This window comes from Argentina anserina, chromosome 7 (genome assembly GCF_933775445.1).
Source record: "Argentina anserina chromosome 7, drPotAnse1.1, whole genome shotgun sequence".
Taxonomy (NCBI): Eukaryota; Viridiplantae; Streptophyta; class Magnoliopsida; order Rosales; family Rosaceae; genus Argentina; species Argentina anserina.
In genome coordinates this window covers 4,340,771-4,361,113 of record NC_065878.1, presented here as the reverse complement: position 1 = coordinate 4,361,113, position 20,343 = coordinate 4,340,771, and the positions used below count along the sequence as shown (strand labels likewise).

General features: G+C 37.5%; 2 protein-coding genes across 2 annotated transcripts; both read left to right on the top strand.

Moving 5' to 3' along the window:
- Positions 1–6,552: 6,552 nt before the first annotated feature.
- On the top strand, positions 6,553–10,077 carry LOC126801650 (ATP-dependent Clp protease proteolytic subunit 3, chloroplastic). Its single transcript, XM_050529071.1, has 5 exons — positions 6,553–6,941; positions 7,021–7,135; positions 7,456–7,631; positions 9,548–9,643; positions 9,730–10,077. The coding sequence occupies exons 1-5, from the start codon at positions 6,624–6,626 to the stop codon at positions 9,973–9,975; spliced, it is 951 nt and encodes a 316-aa protein (XP_050385028.1). The 5' UTR covers positions 6,553–6,623; the 3' UTR covers positions 9,976–10,077.
- Positions 10,078–10,619: 542 nt separating this feature from the next.
- Positions 10,620–12,417, top strand: LOC126803434 (18S rRNA (guanine-N(7))-methyltransferase RID2-like). The gene is made up of 8 exons (XM_050531244.1): positions 10,620–10,634; positions 10,787–10,877; positions 10,970–11,053; positions 11,170–11,225; positions 11,383–11,439; positions 11,635–11,684; positions 11,847–11,936; positions 12,300–12,417. The coding sequence occupies exons 1-8, from the start codon at positions 10,620–10,622 to the stop codon at positions 12,307–12,309; spliced, it is 453 nt and encodes a 150-aa protein (XP_050387201.1). The 3' UTR covers positions 12,310–12,417.
- The last annotated feature ends 7,926 nt before the right edge of the window (positions 12,418–20,343 follow it).

Genomic DNA, 20,343 nt, shown 5'->3' with positions numbered 1-20,343 from the left:
CAAAAGAAACTGTTAGACGTTTGATGTTTGAGACCAGTGACTTAATTCTCCGAGTAGAGCACTTATTGTTGATGGAGTCAATTAAAATATTTGAATCACCTTCAACTTTTAAACACGCATGACTATCAATAGCAGCAGTTGAGAGTCCAACTCTAAGAGCAAAAGCTCATGCAGAGATGATGTTTACTTTTCCTAGATGTTTTGAAGATGAAGAATAGGATCTCCATTTGAATTTCGTAAAATAAACCCACATGGAGCTAGATCGTTAAGAATCACATAGCCATCAAAATGCAATTTAACTGTGGTTTTAGGGGGACACTTCCAAGTAGGCCTCATCATCTAGCCCGCGGACCCGAAAAGCCCGCGGAGGCCCGCAAGCCCGACGGGCTTTTACCCGGCCCGGCCCGCGAGAAAGCCCGCTTCCGTTGGTAGAGGGTCGGGCTTAAATTAGAGGTGTGAAGGGTGTTATTTGAGATTTTACAAAAAAAAAAAATTGAGTTTTGAGTGAAAGTAACTTCTAAAAACAATCGGAATTGCTTCTAAAACTGGTGTGAGTGACCTACAAATTCTATATAAAAACTGATTTTCTTAAAGCTATCAAACTCTATAAAATATAAAAGTCAACGCAAAATTTGTTTTTTTTTTTGTTTTTAAAGCGAAATTATACCAAACTAGCCCTTAAAGAGTTTTTCAACAACATAGCTATTAAACATATAGGCAGCAAAATAAGATTGCTCGGAAGCATTATGTTTACAATTTCTAAAGACGACATCAATTCTTGCATTCCAAATATGATATAAAAGAATTAAACTTTCAGAGAGAAACCGCATCTGATGATAACCACACAAGAATCAATTGGACATTTTAAATATATATTTAGTAGTATGTAGGATTAGGCCAAATATTTTTGAAGAACGAACAATGTAAGAAAATATGATCTAATCTTTCGGGGCTCAAATTGTAGAAAGAGCAGTTTCCATCAATTAAAGTGTTTGTAAAAAATCATACCTCTAGGAAGTTGTCATGCAAGAATTAAATTCATTTTATCGAGCCATATATATACGTGTATATATACATATAATTTTAAAATTAATTATGGTAGAGAAATATCCTACTCTTCGTTCTCTAGCTTTTTCAATTTTGTCAATTTATACTGATCAAGAACTTTTACAAGCCAAAATATGTCATATCTGCATTTCTTTTTACGTTTGATATCCAATTGCTTAAGTATATTTTTCTCATCGAACTTCTCATAATTGTTAGGAAAGTAGGGCATTTTCATGTCGGACCAATTATCATGTTGAATAACCTGAATAATAAGTAATTCACCGATAAAAAGTAACTGAATTCTAACTTTGAACAATACAAAATTCATAATTTCATTAAAAAAAAACCCAAAGCACCAAAATGAACTCCAAATTAAATTACACAATCCATGATTGCATCTTCAAGTTTGTAGTTCATACCTCATAAAATACATAAATTCATAGCTTAAATTAAATTAAGTTCACAAAATAGACATCAAATTTCTCATAAAAATAAGTCCCATCGCCACAAGCCCTCATTGCTCAATCCGCAAGCCCTTAAAAGTGGTGTTTTGTGGCAAAATTTCATTCCAAGCATTCCCCGCCACACTTGAATAAGACTCATTGTGTAATTATACATACAACATTAATAAGAGAAACATAAAACATTACAAAACATAAAAATATGAAATATTTACTTTATAAATACATAAACTTTAAAATCTCATAAATGAAATTACCTTCAATAACTTCATGACATATTTTTACCTCCTCCATGGTGAGTTCAAGAGTTATATGACAACATTGTCATTCCTAATCCAATGTTGAACACACTAATGCCTCCACCATTTTAGGATTCAATGAAGCATAATATGGATCAATCACCATCTCATTAGTGCTAAAGCAAGACTCAGAAGCTATAGTGGACACATAATAACTAGTACATCCATAACAATATGTGCCAATGTAGGATACTTATGATCGTGCTCCATTTATTTTCCACCAATCCAACAAATGAAATTTCTCATGATCACTTTCAATAGCATCTTCAAGATACCTATCAACATTGTTGTTGATGATTTTGGTTTTCTTTGATATTCTCGTTTATTCTTTCTCCTTCAACATCTTATCAAACTCTGTTAAACCCTTTCTTGAAGTTGAAAAGATTTCCATTGGTTCGCCTCATTAACCACTTGAGAACCATGCACCAACACTTTTTCCTCCTTCTTCCTCATAAATGTCATACAAGAGGTCCTTCACCATCTTTGAGTTCACATTTACCATCTCATCCATCTCTCCAAATAAAATATCTAAAATAATCAACCACATTGTCAAGCTTATAGCGAGGATCAAGTACAATAGCAATAAAAGATATATTGATTCAACTTATCCAAATAAAAATTTAATCCCAACCTAACTTGGATTATTTGTGCATTTAAAAGACATTTAATTCGAAGCAAATCACAAAATGTATCATCGATTGAAAGATAATAAGAACACTATACCTTCAAGGTAACATCATAAAAAGGCTTCAAAAACTCCATAAAACCTTGTGTTTTTTTTTCCAATCAAACATACCTGGAATGGACAAGCAGAGAGGTGTAATCAAAAAATGAAAGAGCACTAGGATCATCACTCCACATTGTACATAGGACATTTTTGGAACTTCATGGCGGATTTCAACATCAAATAAGTCGAGTTCCACCTAGTTGGCACATCCATAAACACACTCCTACTTGCCCTCAATTTTCACCATATATTGGAATCATTGATGTAGTATGCAGAGTTACAGGTTGAAATCTTGAATGAAATGAACAAGAACTTTGGGTTGAATTTCCAATCTATTTCTTGATGATATTACAAAGGCTATCACACAACCTTTTATATATGAAAGCTAGAAAAGTCAAATACAATTACTCTAATCACACCACTATACTATCTACTGTGTAAAAGGCAATAACTAAATCTAATCACTGTACACAAACGTGATTTGAGTGGTGGAAATCAAAATGCTTTAGGAGAAAGCAAGATGAATTCATGGAGGGAGGTCTACAACACGATCTGCATTTAATGAGCAAATATGGATTCTAGACGACACTCCAGAGCAAAAATGACCACCATATGTTCAAACTGCAAACGACATAAAAAGTACAAAACGACCATGCATCACTACATGTACAACCCTGCAGTGCTTGCCATGCAGCTCTGCCTACTACATCAATGATTCCAATACTCACCCTCAAGCTAGATCAAAAGGATTCATTGAGCCAAGCTTGCCCAAAATGCGATGAAAATTGGCTGTGGACAGAGACTTGGTGAAAATATCAGCTAATTGATCATGATTCCGAGTGTAATGAGTTATAATCAGCTTGGACTGAACTTGAGAATGAATATAGTGACAATCAACCTCAATATGTTTGAACCTCTCATGAAAGACCAGATTAGAAGCAATATGCATGGTAGCTTGATTATCACAATAAAGAGGTATTGGTTGACGAGTTGAGGATCCAAATCAGACAGCAATCCCTTAAGCCAAATAAGCTCACATGTAGTGGAAGCCATAACCCGATATTCAGCTTCAACACTAGAACGAGGCACAACTGTTTGCTTCTTGCTTCTCCATGTTACTAAGTTGTTACCTACAAAGGTTCAAAAACCTGTAGTTGACTTACGATCAAGAGAATTACCCGCACAGTGGACATCCTTGTGACCCATCATGTCTGTGTTGCCATTAGGTTTCATCAGAATACCTCTACCAATAGAGCCCTTTAAGTAGCGAAGAAGACGCTTGACAATATGAACATGAGTCATGGTAGGAGCATGCATGAATTGACTAACTATGCTTACGACATAAGCAATATCAGGGCGAGTAATACTAAGATCAATAAGTTTACCCACCAACCTTTGATATGAACTAACATCCAAGAAATGTTCACTGGAAGCATCAAGTAGAAATTTACTTTCCAGGGGAGTGATAGCCGGTTTTCTATCCCACATATCTGCATCCTTCAACAAATCAAGAACATACTTTTTTTTATTTAAGAAAAGGCCTTTGTGAGATGTAGCAACTTCTATGCCAAGAAAGTACTTGAGAGGTCCCAAATCTTTAATGGCTTACTTGTTGCGTAGAGATTGTTTTAGAACATTAATCTCTTCAAGGTTATCACTCGTCACAATGAGATCATCAACATAAATAAGCACTACAAGCTTACTAATTGCACCAATTCGAACAAACCATTCGGAATCTGGGTTCCTTCTCTTAAAACCAACTGTCTCAAGCACTGAACTAAGTTTAGCATACCAAGCCCGAGGAGATTGCTTCAAGCCATATATAGCTTTGTGTAGTTTTTAGACCATATTAGGATTAGAGGATTGAGGATGACTTGGGGGCAACTTTATGTATACCTCCTCTTCGAGTTCACTATGTAGAAAGACATTTTTTTACGTCCATTTGAAATAGAGGCCAAGCTTGATTTATTGCAACCAAAAGAAGAACCCTCACAGTAATTATCTTAGCAACCGGGCAAATGTTTCTTTGTAATCAACTCTATAGGTTTGAGTGAAACCACGAGCTACCAATCGAGCCTTGTGCCTTTCCACAGTACCATCTGAGTTAAACTTGGTCTTATACACCCATCTACTGCCCACTGCTTTCTTTCCTTGAGGAATTGGAACAATACTCCAAGTCTTATTATCATTAGGAGCTTGAAGTTCATCTACTACAGGTTCCTTCCATGCTCCATACTTATTTGCTTCATCAAAACATTGAGGTTCATGAACATCATCAAGAGAGCTAAAAAAAACAGTATGAGAAGTAGAAAATTTCTCGTGAGAGATATAAGCAGTCATGGGATACCTTGATGTGTATGTCTTATAGTCTCTAAACTTTATTGGAGGCTCCCTTTGTCGCGGAGGACTTCTGCGAGGTAAGACATGAGGTGAAGGTGGCCTAACATTAGGTTGTATAGCAACATTCAGTGGATCCAGGGGTACTGCTTGAACTTCTGAGGCTGGAGCAGTAAGAGTGGAAGGCTTAATACAATCCTCACCATCATGATGGCTAGAACTTGGAACTGCGGTAGTGGGATTGAAAGATTGGCTGCAATCCTCATCTATAGTAACATTGGGGGTTGGAAATAAATCAAATAAAGGCTCCCCTTGAGTGAAACCAACTGATTTTCCAGTGAAATAAGAGCCAGCCTTATCAAATCTCACATCCCTGGAAACAATTATCTTTCGAGTAGAAGGATTGTAACATTTGTAACCTTTTTGAGTGGAAGAATAGCCAAGAAACACACACTTGATAGCCCTATGATCTCAAGTTTCCCTCTTTGATGAGCTTGTATGTGAACAAAGCAAACACAGCCAAAAACCTTCAAGTGAGAAATATCAATTTTTCTTCCTTTCAACACTTCAAGAGGAGATTTTCCACCAAGCACTCGAGTAGGCAAACGACTAATCAGATATGTTGCAGTAAGAACACTTTGACTCCAAAATGTCTTTGGAATATTCATTTGGAATATGAGTGCTCTTATTTTCTCAAGAAGATCTCGATTCAGTAGATAAGGATTTTAGAATACCTAAAGCTTCTTCAGAATGGGTTTCACTCCCAAGTTTATGCATTTCCACTATTTAACTGCTTCTTGATGAGGAAAACAGCAACCTTGTGCCATAAACTTGTAAAATTACCAAGGTGTTTCATAAAAGACTCCCTTCCTGATTTAGTCACCTTTACAGGGTTAGAAAGCTGATTTGGATTCATTCCAAGATCGGAAAAAAGTTGAGTGAACAAAGAACCTCTCAATAGATTTATCATTCATGGGAAGATAGAGAAATCAAAAATTTAATCAAGAAGAAATACAGAGTTAGGACATGAATTCTTGCTCTGATACCATGTTGAAATCTTGAATGAAATGAACAAGAACTTTTGGGTTGAATTTCCAATCTATTTCTTGATGATATTACAGAGGCTATCACACAGCCTTTTATATATGAAAGCTAGAAAAGTCAAAGATAATTACTCTAACCACACCACCATACTATCTACTGTGTAAAAAGGAATAACTAAATCTAATTACCGTACACAAACGTCATTTGAGTGGTGGAAATTAGAATACTTTGGGAGAAAGCAAGATGAATTCATGGAGGGAGGTCTGCAGCACGATCTGCATTTAATGAGCATATATGAATTCCAGACGACACAAACGACTACCATATGTTCAATTGCAAACGACATAAAAAGTACAAAACGACCACATCCAGTAGCTCTTCCCTGTAGCCACGCATCACTGCTTTGCACAACCCTGCAGTCCTTGCCCTATTTCAGTATCATCTCTTTCCACATATTGATACCATTACGAATAACTTTAATACAAGAATTCATCACACGCCCCTCATTACTGAAGTTTTTGATATTTCTCCAACTGTCGTCTAGTGTTTCGCAAAACGTGGCCGGGTTGCCTTCGTCCCAAAACGACGTCGTTTATCATTCTTCCGCAATTTGCAAAAACAACGCCGATTTCTTCTTCCTTCCATCCTTGCCCAATTTCGACAGAATTTCAAAACGCAGATAAAAAAGGGCAAATAGGGAGCAACACGATGATGACGTACGCAGCCTCAGCCTCAAGGCCTCTGAGCTTCAACACCCAACCGGCAACTGCTCTTCACCACGGCCTTCTCAGCGCCACTACTACTAGTACCATCGATTGTAGCAGAAGCACGAGGAGGAGGAGGCTCGTCGGTCTGGTCAAAGCGGCGTCGTCGTCTCCGCACACAAGACCCACCTTGTCCACCAATTGGGATTTTCAATTCGCAGATGCTGCTGCTACTGCATCTCCGCCACGCGTCCCCAGATTGGAAGAGCTCGACACCACCAACATGCTTCTCCGCCAGAGAATCATCTTCTTGGGCTCTCAGGTTTCTCTCTCTCTCTTCTCATTTTCAATTGTTTTTGTTTGATTGGATTATAATTATGAGTCGAATTGTGAATGGGCAGGTGGATGACATGACGGCGGATTTGATAATAAGCCAGCTGCTGTTTCTTGATGCCGAGGACCCCAAAAAGGACATTACTTTGTTTATCAACTCGCCCGGTGGCTCCGTAACTGCTGGTATGTTTGTTTTTTTCATGGTCCTTCAAGTGAGTAATGTACCAGTTGGCTTGGTATATTACTCACTTGAAGGAAAAGCAAAGCAAATGCTTTTTAGTGGGCAATAAGGAAAAGGAGAAGTGTTAGTGTTGATTTCATTCTTTAATGTCGGGCAAGGCCTCTAGGCTAAATATCTTTAATGATTTGGCATAACTCAGATGTGATTTAGCCTTCAGCCCAGCCACCAAATATGGATGTAACTTTCTGCTGGATCCTGTTTTTTCTTCTATAATGTCTTGGGGCCTTCTTTTGTTTTTCATTACCATCTTTGGAATGTGTAGGAATGGGAATATATGATGCAATGAAAATGTGCAAGGCAGATGTTTCAACTGTTTGCTTTGGGCTTGCTGCTTCTATGGGTGCATTTCTCCTTGCTTCTGGCTCTAAAGGAAAGAGGTATTGCATGCCCAATGCAAGAGTGATGATCCATCAACCTCTTGGAACTGCTGGAGGGAAAGTAAGTGCATCCCTCAACCTCTGCTTATATTGCAGATTTTTTATCTTTATATTTGGGGGATATAAATTCTTATTACATGTAAATATTTTATGGAGTTTGCCTACTCAAATGCATTTCGATTAGTATAAAAGTACGCTTCATTCAATTTTAATGGTATCAAGTAGTTTGCTGTTATTTTGTGTTTTAATAAATCTGCTTTTCCATTTATCGAGTTTTTTTGTATCCATGGTTCTATTTGATGATAATATTATTGCTGTTTCTTTGGTTATGGTGCTGAGATGTAGCTGTATTTCAATCATATGGGATGAATTTACAATGGAAGCCCATGTGTGACATGGTACCTTGTAGCTATTTCTAGAGCTCCTTCTCAAGATTGTAGGGTTTGGTAGTTGGGTTCAGTTTAAACGTATCCTACCTGGGACTTGAATCCTGAGTTCCAACATCGTTTCCCGATTGAGCAGTTTGACTTAAAGTGAGAATGCGGTTCCTGTCCGAAGTTCTAATCAATTCTTAATTTGAGTCCTTTTAGTGCAAGTACAATTTCTCTAACTTCCCAAGGGTAGCTTGTTATTTGATGAGGTTGATGCATTTGAAGCCTACGATTAAGGCTGTCTCATATACACAATACACATGCTAAGATCCCAATGTTGCCATAACAGAAAACCCTTAAAAATCCTTGACTGACCAGCAATCTGAAAATAGAATCCATTACCTCATTCTGTATGACTACACACAATTGTGGGGTTTTTTTTTTTACTAATTTCGTAGAACGTTTAGTTATACATCATTGACTTAGCAAATACTCTTACTTCTGTTACATAATAAGACTACAGGAAGTCAACAATCTCTGTTAGCAGGTGTTAGAACAAAATAGCCACTCAGTGATGGGTCTTGAGTTCCGATTTGGAAGGCCAAATGCGCTGTCATTTTTAACGAACTCTATAAAACCCCGAAACTCTTCTTTGCAGGTGTCTCCCCCAGTCTGTTCCATCTTTATACCATTCCATCCACATATTTGCTTTTCTCATGTGGTTGATCAGTTATGCCATATATGTATGACAGAGGACAAATTAATTGTTGGTGTCACTGTAATGGTGGCATCTTTGAAATTGTAAGACATAGTTTAGGAGAAAGAAGGTTTGTAGCTGCTATAGTCAGAGAACTGTGGGAAATAGCAAATAAAAGGAGGAAAAGAAAGCCTCCCTTTCTATTGAGTGAAAATTTCTCCCTTGCTATAGTTCAGGTGATGCCTCTATCATTTTGAGCTTCACTTTTAATCCCAAGCCAGAGCAATTGTTAGAGGCTTCCAATCTGTCCCATTAGCTCTACTTGGGACAATTTACTCTAGACACTTGACACCTTTTGTGACACGTCAGTCTCGATTATTCCATTAACATGCTTGAATGTATAAAGACGGATATATTCACATCATAATAATTTGGAAGTTGTCTTATGTAGCAGACCATGACTGCTTGGGGTGTGTGCGTGCTCGTGGACTCATTTTTTACTGAACTGTTCTAAACTTTAATCGGTTGACTAGAAACCCAGAAATGGTTGTTGGACCTGAACTCTTGTTTCCTTTTTACCTTTCGGAGGCTTTGTAACTTTGTTTGACAAAATTTACTTGAACCACCGTTCATCAAGTCATACAAGGCAAAACTTTCTAGAAAATGATTGTCGAATCTTATACTTTATATTCGTTTGTTGTTGGTAGTCAAGTTTTCCCTTGTATTCAATTTCAAATTAATTAATACGAGCATCATTGTCACTTGGGAATTTGGTCATCTGCTTTTCTTCCCTGTTTAATTTTTTTTCTCCCTAAGAATATATATATGTTGGTTACAAGAAGTCAAGAAGTATACATTTTTGTTTGTATGGTCTATATATTGATTTGTGGTTGTTACATCTGAATTCAGGCAACAGAAATGGGCATACGAATTAGAGAGATGGCGTACCACAAGATTAAATTGAACAAAATATTGTCAAGAATCACAAGGAAGCCTTTTGAGCAGGTAAGGATCAGATATGATTTCTGTCATTGTAAATATTTTAGTGTGAGAGAGTTGTGAGCTCTTTATCTAGTTTCTTGTCGTTGCAGGTTGAAGAGGACACAGACCGTGATAATTTCATGAATCCCTGGGAAGCCAAGGATTATGGGTTGATTGATGATGTTATTGATGATGGAAAGCCAGGGTTAGTTGCACCAATTGGAGATTCCACACCCCCACCCAGAACAAAAGTCTGGGATATGTGGAAAGTAGAAGGTACGAAGAAATCCAGAAAAAAATTACCGTCGGAGGACAGAATTTTAGAGAAAGGGTCGGAAGCACCTACTGCAACATAGGACCTGAGACAAGACTACTGTTTCATTTGAATTTTTGATCATGTTTATTGTTTTTTATCGATGTCATAATGCTTACCTTTTAATGTAGCCGTCTTTTGTACATCCATTATCCAAAATAGTGATCATATATCATAGATTATTAAAAATGATTTAGATGATTAAATTTATACATTTTATCAGTGGGGAGGGCTATAAACTCTGGTTCTCAGAATTTGCCTTTGGATCTTATCAAAGCGGTGTCATGGTGGAAAGAACTTGGTTGAATGTTTTGTGGAGCTAGTGTTTAAGTAGTCTAGTATAAAGGCCCGTGGAAGGAGATACAACAGTGGAATGTGATCTGAAACCCTTGGCTTTTCGGTCTCATGTTAACCGCTGAGTGAGCTAGTTAGGACTTGGAAGGACAGAAATGCAAGTCCCTGGTTCAGTTGTTTGTAGCCAAGGTGACAGATCGATCATCCCCTCGCGACATTGGAAGACGAATCTGTCTACCTTATTCGTTGCCGGAGTTCTAAAACCCTTAGACACAAAGTACTGAATGTAAGGTCGAAGTGGCTGCAGTTCTTAAACCCTTTGCACACAAACCTAGTGAAAGTAGGTTTGACTGTTTGAGGTGGCTGAATCCGTCAAGGGCATATGAGTAATTTATGGTGTTAATCAAGGTGGGCAAATTTGTTTTCTTTTGAACTGCCAAGGATTTAGAAAGAAGAGAAACCAAAAGATGTCTCGGCCGGAGCTACAATGACGACGAAGCCCGCAAGTACACTCGCAACTCCCGCATCATGGAGATTCAGTCTGAGCTCTCCGACTCGAGCTTCTCGCTCTGCGACTCGAGCTTCTCGCTCTGCGACTCGAGCTTCTCGCTCTGCCCCAAGATGACGTCCCCAGGTTGCTACTCGACATCGGTGCGTTTCTCCTTAAACCCTAAACCCCTAAAAATCTCATCTGTCAGTGTCATTATGTAAAGCTCATTGCTTTTTTAGTTTTTCGGGTGAAGGTTGTGGCTCTGGGCTTAGTGGAGAGACCTTGTCTGATAGTGGGCATCATTGGATTGGTTCAGATATTTCCCAATCCATGCTTGGTATGTGATTGTTTTTTCTTTTTTTGGGTTCTTTAAACTTTGTGAATTTTGATTATAATTGGGGCATATATATATATATTTTTTTAATTTTTCAAATTTTGGTTCAATAATTGCAGATGTTGTACTGGAAAATGAGGTTAAGGGTGACCTTTTTCTCGGGGACATGGGCCAGGTGACATTGGTGCAAAACTGAAAATGAAGTTATTTTGACATTGGAGCTTGTTTGGCTGATAATTATGCTTCTTTTGGGTTGATTGTGTGCGAATTTGTAAAGAAAAGTGAAGGCATTGTATTCAGTTTGGAATTAATGTGTTTGGATTTTGTTTCAGGGATTAGGACTTCGTTCTGGAGTTATTGATGGAGCCATTAGTATCTCAGATATCCAGGTTATTTTTTATCCCAATTTCCAGTATCTATAGCCGTTAGGAGTGCATGTTACTTGTGATGTTTTTCTATCGGATGTCTGCTCTTTTATCATGTTTCCCTTGTCAGGAATTTAGAGAATTTTCTTTATCATTGTATTGATTACTGATAACTTCATGCAACTAGGTCAATTTTGATTTTATGTTTTGGCAATGCAGTGGTTGTGCAATGCCGACAAGTCCTCACATAATCCGCGATTAAGATTGAAGTATGTTGCGGTTGCTTTTGGTTTCGTTTTTATCATTTATTTGTGTTCTTGGGATGTAATTAATTACTTTCCAGGACCCTCTTTGTTCTTTTACCAAATTAAGCACAGGCTGAACTTCTAATTTATGGCGTGGCTTGAATTTTGGCTTTAAAATATTTGCAGGGCTTTCTCTGGGTCATTGTATAGATGTTTAGCTAGGGGAGCAAAAGCTGCATTTCACATGTATCCAGAAAATCTAGACCAGCGGGAATTGTGAGTTCTGCAATGTGTGCTTTTGCTCTGCCACAAGCTCTAATTGATTCGTTGCATATCGGTTGGGATAATCAACAATGATACATAAATAAATTTATCGTCCACCCATACCACGCTCACTCCATAAAAATGCCAAGTACCATTTTTTAACAAATTTATAACTATGGTTATTATAAAAAACACTTGTAATTTATTTGTGAAGTGGGCATGGGGTGGACAACAAATCAATTAGAGCTTGTGTGAAGAGGAGCTCCATAGACATTGTTGATATTAAATTGCTCTTGTTACTTGTAACTATGTATGCACGATCCCATTTATGACCAACAAAAGCCTTTTCACTGCTTGATTATGGACCTGATGCAGGAGACAATAGTACTGAAAGAAACATAGGGTTTAGAAGAAAACTTGAATTAAGGAAGGTTAGCGAAGAGAAACCAAGGCACAACCTTCAAATAAACTAAGCTACACGGAATCGGGTGCGGTGCAGGTGCGTAGAAGTGAAACGTTTAGAAACGTGAAAGCTTTAAAAAAAACAAATGGAAGCATGTGCGCTTTAGAAGCGTTGGAATAAAATAATGTATACATATATATATATATATTTCATGATATATCTCACATATATCATCTTAAATCTGACTTATGAAATTCTTTGGTGTAATTTTATTTCAAACATAGAAATCATTATTAGATATAAGTCATTGTAAAAGAAATTATTATATAAGTCAAATTATTATTTAGATAATTACGAATAATGATAGCTACGTGCATACCAATAAAAAAGAAAAAGAAAAATAATTAGGGCATAAATAATTATAGATAATTTATGAATGAATTGATAATTAAATTAAAGTGGTGAACTTTGACCGAACTACATAATATAATAGCAAAAACAATGGGTTGGAACAGACCTAATGGCCTCAAAAGCTTACACATCTCTATCATCTCTTTGTTTTTTATCTGAACTATCACTCTTTATCTCTAATATGTTATCTTCTTCCTCTTCTCACCTAATCCTTTTGAATTCTTTTTCTTTCCTCTTCTTCCTCAGTGTCTTTCTTTTGATTGTTCTCCTCTTCAGCAGTTTGTACCACCGCTTGGATACACAACCTGCCGCTCTCTCATTTTAAAACCCAGTAGATCTCCAACCACCAAAGCCACAACCACTGCAATGAGGTTTCAAATGAAACCCAGGCAAAGATGAATGTGACTGCTTTAGATCAATTCACAAATTAAAGTCGAATTTTGATTCGAGTCTCTCTCTCTCTCTCTCTCTCTCTCTCTCTCTCTCTCTCTCTCTCTCTCTCTCTCTCTCTCAATTTTGGTATTAACTTCATTTACACGCTTCTTAATCGGAATCACACGATTCCAACACGCACCCGAACACACTTTTCTCGGAATTGCGATTCCGGACGATTCCTATGGCTTCCTAAGCGCTCCCGATTCGCTTCCACTTCTGAAGCGTGAATCGTAGGTTGATTGGCGATTCCGTGCTATGTAGGCTACAACTCTAACAGGTGTGGCTGCCACCCTTGTTGGAGGGTACCGCTGGGTGCTCTGCCTCTTCCATGCTCCTTCTCCATGACCTGTTGTACCACTACTCGTAGCAACAACCTTCCATTTTCCTTGAACATTTCTCGATACCACCTCACTCTCATGGAGCTTGTTCACTTGCTTCAGATTCAGTGCACTCTCGTAAATCAACTCCTTGGTATTAAAGTAGAGTGCAGCTATGATGTTCTTGTACTCAGGTCTAAGTCCCCGTAGAAACTTCTGAGCTAAGAAAGTCGCATCCACCAGTCTCACAAACCGAAACAACTGGTCAAAACGAGCTTCATACTCCCTGACCGTAATGTTCCCCTAGTTGAGTGTCAGGAACTGAAGCTCAAGCTCCTCGTTTATAGTAGATGGGAAATACTTGTCCCGAAAGAGATCCATAAACTTCTCACATGTCAAAGTGGATACATCTCTCATCCTCTTCGTACTCTTCCACCAATCCAGGGCATCATCCTTCAAAAAGAAGGTAGCTATCATCCTCTTCTCCACCTCAGAGCACACTTCAAGATCAAGGTAGGTCTCCATGTTCTCGATCCAATAGTCAGCTACTATATGATCGAGAGCCCCATGAAGGGTCGGTGCAGCCAATCTATTAATGTCCTTGATCAGCTTGAGGACTCGTCCCTCATCATGGACGCCAATCCCAGGATTAGGCTGCTCTACATGAAGTTCCTCCTCATGGTGAACTCGGCCTCCGCCTCTTGCCCTATATCGACCTCTAGTCTTGCGTCCCAGTGAATCCATCACCTATAACGTTTTAACACTTAGTCAATATATGTATTAAAACTTAGACCCAAGTGTAAGTTATGTACCACATGTATTAACCAAGACACGTAGGAGAGATTATAAAAGGATTATACAATTTTATTACATAACTGACTCAGAGTACCGAACCCTAAGGTAAGGCTCCTAACACTCCCGCATACCCAATGACATATCAATACCGAAAAACATATGATGGGGATCCACTGCAAGTTGGGCCATCGCTCTGGGATGATATTGATAAAATCATCAAATATGCAACCTACGCTCCCAATTGTAACATCCCTAAATTCTGAACAGTAAAATTTCAAATTTAAGGATGCTAACACTCTGATATAACTTCAATAAATGAAATTATGTTACAACAGTTGAATATCTTTACCAAGTTTGTCAAATCATTTGGATTACAAACTGTAAACATAAACATAATTACAAAAATGTAAAGATGTACTATTTTCATCTCTCACAAGGCTCACCAAAAATAGGAAAAATGAACAGAAGGCAAAAACAACACTCTGCTATCACGCTGCTCAATCCCTCCATCTCAACTACTATGTAGTACCTGCTATACTACCCCCTGCACCAATAATGGTACACCAGGGTTGTAAACACAAACCTGGTCAGCTTCACAACTGGTATGAGTAAACTTAATATAAATATTCAACCTAATAACATCAACGCAACAAATGCCTCAACAATTAAAACAACTCGCAACGCATGTATAAACCACCATAACCACGCAATACATGCAGAACAACATAACTCACAACAACAACACAACACATGCATGACATTTTTGGGTTAAAGCGACTCTCGAATCACACCCAAGATGTGGATCTGACACTGCTTATGTCACTAAGGCCACCACAAAGGCAAAACACATATAATCACTTTTCTTTCGCCAAATTGGCTGCCACTAGGGCAGAACAATGCACACAAAGTCTTTTTCCAAAAGGCCGCCATAAAGCAAAACAACACCCCACAAGGCCAAACAACAACAATTATTCCGGAATGTACATTTTTTTTTCTCCCGGCTACAACACAATCATCAATAATCACAATAATGCCGGAAGGTACATTTTCTTCATTTTCGACCACACAACATGTATACACTTCAACAATGCATCTAATCCATCCACAAACCTCCATTTTACCGAGAGGTACATTTTATTCCCTCTCGGTCCCGTCCGCCACACAATATAAACCTTGCACAATATATAACTCAATTTAAATGTAACATTATATATATATATGTATATATTCAACGATAATATATGCACATTCCATACCATTTAGAAGTACATATACCTATCATCAATTATATATATATATATATATATATATATATTTAGCAATCACACTGCAATACAAATAACGAAATGTATAATTAAATACGCATAGTTATCGCCAAGGGTAACTAGCATTAAATTTGAGGTTTACTCACATTTTCGCTCTCGCTTGCAACTTTGCAACCTCAAGTAAGATTCACTTACTTGATTCCACAAACACCTAAGTGATAAGAAAGAATCACTTAGTAAATAATTGAGTTCAAAAGGCTAAATAACTCAAAACTCACAACTAGACTAAAAACACTTCCAACACAACAACCTAGAGCCGCCGGCCACAACTGACTCACTCTACCCCTCTAAAACAAAACTCAACAGTTAAGCAAGTTAAGTAAAAGTCTACTTACCCAAAACTACAACAAATTAGCAGCAAATTGTTTGCCTCACTACCCGGCAGTAACCCCGCACCACAACACTTCTAACCGGCCAAAGACTCTCTTCCACTACCCAACTAATAACACACTTAACCGAAAACTTCCTCTTTTACTATCACAGCCCTGCTGCCGATCACCTTTTTCCCAACTACCCTTTCACTTATAAAAGTTCTTACCCTCAAAAACTAAAATCACAAAAACATGACACAATAACAATCACAACCACTCTTTCCTCACATAAACTCTACTCTCACACCAAGTACAAACCAAAATAATAAGAACTACAAGAATCAACCAAGGAATTCAAATTTACCAAGAATTAAGCTTCTCAAGTCACTGCCCCAAAAACCCAACTGCAAGACCCAACCACTTGTGAAAACCACAAGCAGCTCCACAACCACTTAAAGATCCAAGCCGCTGAAATCACAAACCCAGGCAGCAGTGGAACTGTAGCAGACACTCCCATGTGCTACTGCCGCTTCTAGGTGTCGAAGGATGGTGTGCCACCACCACCGAACTGAAGAGAACGTCCTTGTGGTTCTAAGGGCACTAGTGGAAAAGAAATTGATGGCCGGAGGAGCTAGATCAAAGAAGAATAAAATTAGGAAGGAATAAGGAGGAAATGGGGTCGGTGGGAGAAGAAGAAAGAAGCTGAAGATGAAGAAAGGAGAAGTGAGTTTTGGGAATGGAGAGAGGAAAGAGATAAGGGGGAAAGAAAATATGTGATTTTAATTCAATTTTTCTTCCCCTTTTTACCCTTCCAAAATCGAAACTAAATTCCAATTATAGAAACTATCTTATACGACTTCCGAAAAATACGTGTCGCGTGTCTACAAACTCGTTTTGACGAGTTCTACAACTTTCATGAATAAAATTTTCTAAAAAGAGCGACATATTAAAAGTCAACCATTGGTCAAATGAACTAAATCAAATAACAACTTATTAGTTCTTCAACTAATTTCTACGTTGAACAAGGCTATTTAAAAGATGTAGAATAAGATTATAACTAAAATATCATTTCATTAATCTCTAAAATTACAAGCCAAGTTCATATTTCTATTCAAGACACAAACCGATATGTATAGAATAATGATAGAAGCACTAAGTGTGACGTTCTTAATGCGTTTATGCCATATTCGTACTCTTTGTTATCTCTTATTTAGTATGTTTTTGTTTCTTTTGTATGAATGAGTGTCTAGGTAGAGCTTATATCGATTATGAGTGAATTGATGATGAAATCGTGCTAAGTGTTAAGAATCCTTGTTGAGATATGATTCGTTGTTCGAGTAGGATTCATCCTTTCCTATTTCTTTGTTTCTAACGTACATATTCTTATTAGGAAATACAAATCCATGTTGGAGAAGGAAAACAATCCTAGTTGCGCAAGGAAAGAGAAGAGACTGAAAATCAGTTTCCTATTAGGATAAGGAGAGGCCGTGCGACATTGATGGTTTCCTATTGAGTGTTGGATTTCAAAACCAAGTTGGAGATGAATTTTCAAGGTGTATATGAAGATATTTTCGTGCATATAAATCAGAATTATTAAGGAGAATAAGATATGCACTTAGAAGCCCAATCCCTGCAAGAATCAAAGAGCTGTCATGATTCGTAGTCCCACTTTGACGGGCTCTCCTGGACGGCTCAGATCGAATTAGAAGATGTTCTTTATATGGATGGAAAGCTATACGAGTCTATTTTCTGTAGGATTTGGAATCAGATCAGTATCTTATTCATACAAGGAGATATGATCGAGTTATTACTCCGAGGTCCAGTGAGCTCGGCAGAAATATCTCAGTCATTGATTTGTTTATGATCTAAGGGCTGTGAGGGAAAGTTGGGGTCTTGTTTCTCCTATATATAGAGGCACGAATCTATATCTGAATCACCATAAATTCTTGCACAAAAAAAAGGTCAAAGAAGTCATGCAATAAATAAATGAGAAGAGGTAAGAAAGTCAAAGAAGTCATGCAACAAATAAATGAGAAGTGGTAAGAAAATCAAACATGCCTGCAACAAACAAGATTCTTGCTGCCTTCCTAATTCAAAAGAGGAAATTCGTGCAAAACAAATCAGCATTAAAAGAGGAAGAAAATATGCAATTAATGTCAAATCCTTATCAGAATCAGAATTTTGCCAGTGTAGGTCATCCAACTTTGACGGGTTCTCCTGGACAGCTCACAACGATTCAGAGAATGTATGATATATGGATGAAAAGCTACGAAAGTCTATTTTCAAATGCAATTGGAATCAGTTTAATAGCTATTTTCTAGCGAAAGTTATGGTGACAACAAGACACAAATGTCAGCTCTGCCGAAATGAGAAAATCTAGAAGACCTAAACCAATTTGGTTTCAACTTTGTGGACTTTGTGGCCGACCTCCCTTTGGTTTTTCCTCTATATATATCACCTCATTTTCACAGAAAAGATCATCAACCTTGCTCACAAGACTAGCCAAACCTCTGCCTTAAACACTACTCATTATCCTCAAAGCCATTCATGTAAACACCATCTTCCTTTCATTCCATTCGATCCAAAGCGCTACGCCTAGGATTGCCACTCAAGTTGAAGCCGTGCTGCCATGTTTTGATACCGCTAAGGAGATTTACAAAATGTAACTCGTTACTTCTTCAATTATGTTTTCGTTTTAGATTCTTTGTGTGATGTTGTGTTTTTATTTTGGTTAGTTCCGAATTTGTGGAATACTCTTATGTAGTTTACGATTTTGCAAGCTGTTATAAAGTAGTTCTGATTTTGTTTTCTATGATTTCTATGTAGATGCTGTGAGTTTATAATTCAATGGTTTAATGATTCTCTTTCTTGTGTGTTAACTATATGTGATTCAAGGCGCTAAGTTAGTTTTGCATATAGGATTCTTAAGTGTTTTTGTTAACTTGCTAAAGTAAGTGACATGCTTGACTTGTTAGTAATCAGGAGGAATTAACCATGATCCATTTGTTATCTAAGATGCGCTAAGTAATTAGATAAAAGATGAATAAATGAAGTGGTAAGATTGAGAATGCCATGTTACCTTGTAATTTCTAAGCGCTAAGATAGGATTACCAGGCCATGTTTCGAGTTAGGGTGTGCTAAGTAACCTAGTTCGGCATTAGGTTTTTGTTTGTTCACTCAATACTTGTCCGCTAAGGCTCGGTGTTTGCATAGGATGCGGTTATGATTTCGAAGCTACTTATAACGTTTTGTTTGGTGATGTTTGTGTGTTAGTTGATTGATCACATGCATATATTAGTTTAAGTTTTATTTTCTATTTTTATACTTATAATCCATAACTATCAAATTCTTTTATCTCTTATGAATTCGTTGTTAAATATTTATGATTTTTTACCCTGGTGGATCCTCGGTTTGTGAACGATACCCTCTTGCTTTATACTACTAACAATCCTTAAAAGGTTATGTTGATGTCGAGTAATCGAACTGATCAAATGCCGCCATTGCCGGAGATCCTTCATTATGGATCCCAATCTTTTAATTTCGAATTCACTGTTCATATTTTAAATTTGTATATGCTTTTCTTGCTTTGTTTTAACATATAGTAATTATTTCTTAAGATGTTGTTTTGATGGTTGAATGAATGATTGTTGTAGGTTGTAAATCGAACGGAATATGTGAAGTCTTTTTTTTATTAATAATAGCCTTAACTCCTCATGTTTTGTTCCAAATTTTTTTCATGAGGTTGAGGGCGGCTTTTATTAACACTTGGAGATTTGCCGAACACCCAAGTTTGAGTCAAGCTGAGTAAGAGACACGCTCTTTTATTACCCTGGTGCATGAGACCTAAATTGGATCTCCGATAACTATAAATTGACATACATCTCGGTGATGGAGTCGATAGGGAGTTCGCTCTCCGTAGTTCAACAAATGAGTCATACCATGTTCACTATCTCTAATTGAGCTATACGGCATTCTGAAACAAGGACTTGATCTTGTGTCTAGACATCCATACTTAGGCCGCACGTCCACCTCGGTTTACAACTTAGAATCAATCGATCATTCAATCATTGAAACGACAAAATGAACTTGTAAATTGTATGAACTTTGTAAACGTAAAGAACAAACTTTTGTAAACATGACAACATAGTTACCGTGCCTCTTCTATAAGTGTGCAGTGTATATGACCTAAGGAAGAGCATGTTTCTTGTTTCATTTTTGTATTCTTCAATGCTAACTCACTAACTTTCGTGTTACAGGAACTATGCATGTCCGCTATTTCTAAGAAAACACAAGAGTTCAAAGATTGAATTCAAGCACTTAAAGACTTACAAGGCTCTAGCTCGAGTGGACTCTTAGATTTCGAAACTTCTCCAAGCAATGCAATCCTAAACTCTTCACCTAGATCAGAAGAAGAGGAGGATT

Excerpts from the sequence above, each read along its gene's own strand:
- LOC126801650 (XM_050529071.1), top strand. The coding sequence starts at position 6,624 with ATGATGACGTACGCAGCCTCAGCCTCAAGGCCTCTGAGCTTCAACACC. Across the intron at positions 7,136-7,455 it reads CGGTGGCTCCGTAACTGCTG|GAATGGGAATATATGATGCA; the intron begins GTATGTTTGTTT and ends TGGAATGTGTAG. Across the intron at positions 7,632-9,547 it reads TTGGAACTGCTGGAGGGAAA|GCAACAGAAATGGGCATACG; the intron begins GTAAGTGCATCC and ends ATCTGAATTCAG.
- LOC126803434 (XM_050531244.1), top strand. Across the intron at positions 11,226-11,382 it reads TTCTCGGGGACATGGGCCAG|GGATTAGGACTTCGTTCTGG; the intron begins GTGACATTGGTG and ends ATTTTGTTTCAG. Across the intron at positions 11,440-11,634 it reads TTAGTATCTCAGATATCCAG|TGGTTGTGCAATGCCGACAA; the intron begins GTTATTTTTTAT and ends TTGGCAATGCAG.